Source organism: Aulonocara sp. 'chitande type north' Nkhata Bay, linkage group LG6 (assembly GCF_057382095.1).
Source record: "Aulonocara sp. 'chitande type north' Nkhata Bay isolate Kocher_YH1m ecotype deep benthic linkage group LG6, A_spYH_male_GT1.1, whole genome shotgun sequence".
NCBI lineage: Eukaryota > Metazoa > Chordata > Actinopteri > Cichliformes > Cichlidae > Aulonocara > Aulonocara sp. 'chitande type north' Nkhata Bay.
Genome location: NC_141349.1, coordinates 3,314,783 through 3,322,775, shown reverse-complemented (window position 1 = coordinate 3,322,775; position 7,993 = coordinate 3,314,783). Strand labels below are relative to the sequence as shown.

General features: G+C 42.4%; 1 protein-coding gene across 1 annotated transcript; it reads left to right on the top strand.

Moving 5' to 3' along the window:
* The first annotated feature begins 5,957 nt into the window (after positions 1–5,957).
* On the top strand, positions 5,958–7,217 carry LOC147327005 (uncharacterized). Its single transcript, XM_086297355.1, has 7 exons — positions 5,958–6,118; positions 6,207–6,274; positions 6,352–6,537; positions 6,652–6,713; positions 6,814–6,861; positions 6,942–6,977; positions 7,056–7,217. The coding sequence occupies exons 1-7, from the start codon at positions 5,958–5,960 to the stop codon at positions 7,215–7,217; spliced, it is 723 nt and encodes a 240-aa protein (XP_086153481.1).
* Positions 7,218–7,993: the final 776 nt, after the last annotated feature.

Below are 7,993 nucleotides of genomic sequence, written 5' to 3'. Positions count from 1 at the left end.
TTGCATCTGTCTACATACTGTTAGTTACTAACCCTAATGAGCTGTCGTGTTTTGTTTCGGACCGGTTTTACACAAATGCTCACTGAATGTGTTGGCAATAAAAGAAATTTAAAAAAATAAGTTGGATGTACTTAATTCATTTGTGTGGAACCTGTTGACAAAATAGATTTATGTAAAGCACAAGGTGGCTGAAAATATAATATTTGAATTAATCTAACTTAAATTTAACATTTTACTGCCACAAATAAGAAATGTGTTGAAGTAACTAATCTAAACTAAACTATCTAACCTGTAAATATATCTATGTTCATACAACATAACTTGATTTAGGTAGTCTTAAATATCTCTTGTTAATCTTAAGTATTTTAAAATTAGATGAACTAAAGATTTTTTTCTTTAAACTAACACAATGCAATTTCGTGGAACCTGTTGACAAAATAATTTTAATTAAAGTCAACGTTTAGCTGGTCAGAGTTGATGGGAAGGTGGATGGAGCCAAATACAGGGCAACCTTGGAAGAAAACCTCTTGGAGTCTGCAAAAGACTTGAGACTGGGGCGGAGGTTCAGCTTCCAGCAGGACAACGACCCTGAACATAAAGCCAGGGCAACACTGGAATGGTTTAAAACAAAACATATCCATGTGTTAGAATGGCCCAGTCAAAGTCCAGATCGAAATCCAATCGAGAATATGTGGCAAGATCTGAAAACTGCTGTTCACAAACGCTGTCCATCTAATCTGACTGAGCTGGAGCTGTTTTGCAAAGAAGAATGGGCAAAGATTTCAGTCTGTAGATGTGCAAAGCAGGTAGAGACAGACCCTAAAAGACTGGCAGCTGGAACTGCAGCAAAAGGTGGTTCTACAAAGTTTTGACTCAGGGGGCTGAATAATTACGCACACCCCACTTTGCAGTTATTTATTTGTAAAAAATGTTTGGAATCATGTATGATTTTCGTTCCACTTCTCACGTGTGCACCACTTTGTGTTGGTCTTTCATGTGGAAGTCCAATAAAACTGATTCATGTTTGTGGCTGTAATGTGACAAAATGTGAAAAAGTTCAAGGGGGCTGAATACTTTTGCAAGCCACTGTATAGACTGCCACTATTTTTCCTCCTCTGGCACACAAACCGAAAAGTAAAAATGGAACCAATAAGTGGAATCGACAGGCAAGCAGACAAACATTTCCAAGGAATTAAACTACTGCAAGAACTAGTTCTTGATTCCCATCCCTACTCCCTCCCTGGGTGGAGAATAAAATGATGCTGAATTAAATATAATAGATTGCACCTATTTCCCATTTCCTTCAATCAATCAATCAATCAACCTGTGAGGTGGGATGGATTATCTCCGCAAAAGAGAAGTTCTCACTAACACAGATTTAGACAGATTTGTGAACAATATTTGATAGTAATGGGTCCTTTGTGTATGTAGAAAATAGGAGCAAAAACAAAAGCGTTGCGTTTTATTTTTGTTCAGTGTATAAAGAATCGAGGGGTGTTGCAAAACTTTTGCAATCAACTGTATTAGTTACAGTTTACAGTGATGTCAAGATGCTGTCTGTGCTGTCAGTTGACTGTGTGAAAAGTTAAAATGAAATGATTTTAGGGCAAAGGGGTAAAGTGACAAAGGGGGGAGTTGAGGGAGACTTGGAAAAGGGTGTACAGAGTGGGGGAAAACAGTGCCAAAGTTTCAAACATTTGGTGATGACTGAATATGGAACAATTACAGCAGATATTTGGGTTGAGTGGTGGAGGGGTGATCTTATTAAGGCTTTCAGGAGAAGCGTGTCATTTCATCGACAGTGACAGTGACACCAAATGTCATTTTAATTGACACTGTGCCATAGGAGAGAAGGGAAGGACAGAGAGAGAGAGAGAGAAAGGGAGACAGAGCGAGAGTCCTTCTTCCCCCAGGGCGATCTTAATTGGTAAAGTTAGGAATATAAGCTATGAAATATTAAATGTATAAAGTAGAATATTCACTGTATTCTGAAAGCACTTTAACTCAACAGGAGCCTTTGCACAGCAGAGCACCTAATAGGAAAAGTTGGTAAATATTTCTTTTTCAGTCACATCTCAGCTGTAAAAAGTGCCACTTCTCTGCATTAAATAATCATAAAGCATAAATGCTGTGCTTGCTTTTATGCACGTGCAGTGGGGAGCTCCTTAGAGAAATAAAAATGAAGCCAAGTTATGAAATTGTATGGTACCGCCTCTGAAGGGAAATAAGTGTTAATTTTTTGAAATTAGTATGCCTATACCTTATTTGGAAGTCTTACTTGTGTCTTATTTCAATCCATCTGTTCATGCATGCACAACGTGCACACCACAAAGCAGGATGCACATGCACATTCACAGCAACACTAACATGTAGTTTGCACGGCTCTTCACTCATAGTGAAAGGCCACTGTGAGTGAAGTCACAAGGTTCACAAAGGTAAACTTCAGGGCGACCAACACAAACATCTGCAAAAACAAAACGTGGGCATTTACAAAACAGCTGGTTAATGTTTAAAGCTGTCAAGAGCTCAGAGCCAGCCAAAATGTGCATTGTTTTTGGGTGTTTTGTTTCTGTTCTTTAAAAAAATTTGAATACATTAACACAGTGACTTTCTACCAGTTCACTGGAAAGTTACACAATAGTGATGATACGCATAATAAAATAAAATTTAAAGGGAAACATGAAGGGAAAAATATATAAAGGGAAAACACAAAGAAAACATTGTCTGAAAGGAGTCACTTTCAGTACAACACGCAAGACATATTACAGCTTACAGACAGGACCATTAACCATTATCCTTTTTGATATCCAGTTTGTAGCCTGATAAGAGTAGCTTCCTGCTTTGTGTCTAGCAAAAAATAAGCTCAGGTAATTGGGATATCAGAGTATGTACTATAAGTGCTGCTTTTTGTTGCCATTTTCTTGTGCTATTGAATACTAAAAACAAACTGGATTGCCTCAGGGACATCTGTGTACAGCGTGGACCTGGGGTCTTCCCTGGTGTAATAGACTCTTGTGCTCAGAGCTTGTTCCTTGTTCCATGATTAGTGCCTCTGTTACGTTTTTCAGTCCAGGTTTGTCCAGCCTCTGGAAGGATTTCTGGATGTCAGTCACTTCTTCTAACTGACAGTGATACATACAGTGCAGGGGCCTGTCCTTACATAATGATCATTCTGCTTGCTCCACTTTTTTGGGGGTTTCTGCTGCCAGAGGTATTCACTATGCATGTGGTAAGTTGTAGCCATCTTCCAGTTGTAGTGATAGATGTTTGCTGTTTCATCCTGGACAGCAGTTCTGACACTCACTAGTCCTTTATCAGAATCAGAAAGACTTTATTTATCCCCAAGGAGCAATTAAGATACAACAGACCAGCATAATGTTGAAGATAAGGACAGGCAATGAGATAATAAATACACAGAATATACAGAAGAATACAAATATACTGACTGGATGGCGAAAAACAACGAAAAGAGCATTAAAGTTAGAAAAAGAACGCAAAACTGCTCAGCTGACTGGCCGGTCGACCGCGCTAGCAGCGGCTAGTCCTCTGTCTCCTTTCATCTGCTTAGTGTGTGGTCTCATGGTAATGGACTGGGGGTAAAACCCTCCAAGTAACTTCCTTGTCTTGATCTCAGTGGCTTCCATCTCCTCCTTTGGCCAGCTTAGTATCCCAGCAGGGTACCTGATCACAGGCTGGGGGTAGGTGTTGCCTGGATCTTGTTCTTCCCATTCAGCTGACTCCTCAGGACTTGCCTTACTTTCTGCAGGTATTTAGTGGTTGGGCCTTCGTAGCAGCCTCTTCATACTTTTCCATTTGCTTGTTGAAATCCGAGGTACTTGTAGCTGTTCTCGATGTCTGCAATTTTGCCTTCTGGTATTCTCTCAGGTATCCCTGGACCCACTGAGGCCAATTACCGAGATGATGTCAAGTAGCCTCTAAATGGTCTACTAGAAGATGTGAATGCAGCATTACGGACAATCCGTAACTTGACCACCACTGGAAAAGATCCTGTGGGACTTGCATATACAGAGAAGCTAATTGGTGATGGCTAACCAACCGGGCATGGTAGTGATGGACAAGTACAGGAAGACAGCAATAATGATAGATGTAGCTATAACGAATGATAGCAATACCAGAAAAAAGGAAGATGAGAAGCTGGAGAAATGCCAAGGGCTGAGAAAGCTGCTCAAGAAGATGTGGTGAAGGCAACAGTGGTCCCATCGGCATTCAGGGCACTTGGAGCAGCGACCTCCCCAAGCTGGGCGAGTCGCTCCAGCAGATCCCAGGAACAACGTTTGAGATTTCGGTCCAGAACAACACAGTCCTAGGAACACCAAAAAGACTGCACAAGACCCTTAAGGTCCCAGGCCTCTGGTGGAGGCTCTGATCTTGAAGGATAAAGACTGGCCACAATGCAAGAGGGTATTTGTTTTCTTATTTATACAGCTATTACTATTTTTATGATTATTATTAATATTTAAAAATTTGCATTTGTGGCATGCAGGATTTCTATCCTGCACCATTGCATGTTGCAGCAGCCTCAACACCCATACTTCCTATGGCTTTGTAATCTTGCAGAAGGAACCTAAAAAAGTAAAACCAAAGCTTAAAAAAATGACTACATGAAAAAAAAAAAATTTACTAACAGGAGCTAAACAACAGGGACACTGCAAGGTCAAAATTCTGTGGTATGTTGTATTAATACGTAAGTCTTTGTGTGAGGTATCTGGAGGTTTGGCTTCTCCTTCCTGGTAGGCAAAAGGTGCAGCTGCTGCAACATGCACTGGTCTTTGTTCACCGTCACAACAGGAGCAGAAAAAGTCACCGATTGCCAGCCTCGATGCTCCACGAATATATGTTTTATGCAGAACATTTAGAATAAGTCTGTCATGTAGACTTCTGATAGTGCTTAATGAGCAGTTGGACAAAACTGTATTTTTGTAATTAGTACTACAGTGGCACGGTGGTTAGTACTGTTGCCGCACAGCAAGAAGGTCCTGAGTTCAATTCCACCATCAGGCCGGGGTCTTTCTGTGTGGAGTTTGCATGTTCTCCCCGTGTTTGCGTGGGTTCTCTCTGGGTACTCCGGCTTCCTCCCACCGTCCAAAGACATGCAGCTTGTGGGGATAGGTTAATTGATTAATCCAAATTGTCACTAGGTGTGAATGTGCGAGAGAATGTGAGTGTGAATGGTTGTCTGTCCCTGTGTGTTGGCCCTGCGACAGACTGGCGACCTGTCCAGGGTGTACCCCGCCTTTCGCCCTATGACAGCTGGGATAGGCTCCAGCGCCCCCCGCGACCCTGAAAAGGATAAGCGGTGAAATACAGTGAAATAAATGTAGTTAAATATTTGTATATTTTATACTCTTTCACATATTTTAAACTTTTGAACAATGGAATTCTAATGGGCATTACATTTTATTACATTATATTGATGAAAGAGAATATTTTAAAAAATGACAATTTCAAGTTTCCTTTCAGTTTCCTTTCATCATGCTTATAGTAATTGCATGATAAGTGTTGTGTAAGGCTTTCAAAAAAACATGAGAGAGCCTAAAAAGACGTGAAGGAAGGTGAACCGATGTTCTGGCAAGGGACAAATGCGAACTGACACAATAAATACACATACAGGTGATTAGGAGAGTGGGAGGACACAGCTGGAACCAATTAGACACAACGAGACAGGAATACAGGAAGACAGGAAGCACAATAAACACATAAACAGAGACCCGGGGCCTGTTCTTCGTACGTCGCTTACTACATCCAAGATCAAATGACACATCCAAGACCAAACTATCGCGCTAACCGTGAGCTTGCTAATCCGGTTCCCCGAACACACCTGCTGTTGACGATTAGTACAGCTGGATGAAGTAATGTGCGATCACTGGGTGTCGTAAAAGGGGATACGCATCGATAGCAGAAACAGTGATCGGCAACCCTCTGATTGGTCGGTGAATATGTCGAAGGAGCGCGCCCAGTATTTCACCGCAGCAGAGCAAGAACTCTTGATTGAGGGATTTCAGGAGTACCAGAGTGTAATTAAAACGCAAGGGAACACTGCGAAGGCTGCAAAAGCAAGGAGAGAGGGCTGGCAGAAAGTTGCTGACAAATTAAACGCGTAAGTAATGCAACATATTACATGACACCATACCATATCATATTGTAACATATCAAATCATATCACATGATATCCTTGTACACATTAGAGCCACAACCGGACCCACCAGAACATGGGAACAAGTAAAAGTGAAATACAAGAACATACTACAGAATGGTAATATCCAACACTTATATTGCTGTCAGTCTCTTGAAAAGACACCCTGAAACAATCCCTGTGTTTGTGTATAACAGCAACCAAGAAAAGGGCAGAGCAACAAAAGACAGGTGGTGGTCCTGCACCCCCTCGTCACACCCCAGCAGAGGAGCTGGCCCTAAGGTTGAATGCCACCAGACCCATTGTTGAGGGCATCCCTGGGGGCAGCTCTTCCGTAGACCAGCAGAAGCCGGGGTGCAGTAGCAGCAGCACCTACATAACTGGTGAATGGGCTCATGATTCCATTTGCACAATGTAAAATATGTGGTTGTTGCCTTAATGAAAATGCTATTCGTACTGTGACATTCATTGGCACTGTGGGTTTTCTCTGTGTGTAGTGTTACATGACACTCCATCACTTTTACCTGTTCCCATGGAAGGGGTGACTGGAGCATGCACAGTAAGTTGGGAGATATACATATATCTGTCCCCACCCAATTGTACAGACCAATAGGCTGTACCACATCCCTTTGTAACACCATTGTGTTACCATTGCACAGGACAGTGACGCAACCCTGTCAGATGGCTGTGGTTTGGAGGAAGACCCTGTGAGTACATGCATGCATTGGCCTGAATTGCCATCTACTTGTGTACTGCCATGTGTGTCTGACTGCAGTATGATTTGCAGGCCAAGAGGCCGGCAGAGAGGCCTGCTCATACAGAGGTGGGCAGTGTTGTGACTAATTATACTGCCTATGTGACATGTATTCCCCGTTAAATGTTGTCACTACAATTGACACAGGGTGACATTCGTCTGCTCTACAAGAGAAGTCTCCAGCAAAAAATGGAGTATACTGAGCTGAAGAAACAAAAGCTCCTAGGTGAGATCGAACTACAAGCTCTAATGAGGCATAAACTACAACTGGAAATCGAGTTGCTTCAAAAGGAACTCCAGAGTAAGTAAGAATACACGTTCATACGGAGCACTGTTGCTGACCTTGCGTGACACAGTATATATGCTCTGTTTTTCCAGGCAACTCTGATGACTGGCCTGTGTGTGATGGGACAGACAACGATGCTCAAATAAACGTCAATAGAAAATATGTCATGTCATTTTTTTATTATTCGAAATTGTGTTGCACAATCCTGTCCCGTGCAGCTCTGCCACTAGGTTGGTCCAAGTGCACTGGCTGGAGGTCATCATCAGGCTGCACCTCCACCACGGGGGTCCTCTCTTCTCTGATGGTGGCAATGTTGTGCAGTACGGCACATGCAACAATAATGTCACATGCCCTGTCAGGTGCAACCCTCAGGCGTTTCAGACACTGAAATCGTTCCTTCAGTTGCCCAAAGGTCATTTCAATGCGTGCCTTTGTCCTGGCTAGAGCTGCATTGTAGCGGGTTTGTGGCCCAGGGTTGGGGTCAGGGAACGGTGTCATGAAGTACTGCCTGCATGCATAACCTCTGTCTCCGAGGAGAATCCCATAGTAGGCCCCTGTGTAGTGGGGAAATGCTGTTATGTTAGGCCCGAAAGGAGTATGTAGTATCAAAATAAGCCTCTTTTACTTACCACGCTCAAATGATGTGCATAACCCTGACTCTCTGAAGATCCTTGAGTCATGCACTGATCCGGGCCATTTAGCTTCCACATTTGTGATATGGCACATGGAGTCACACACCATCTGAGGGATTCTATTATATGTGAACACACTCCTCCCATTATATATTGCCATCTGGAAT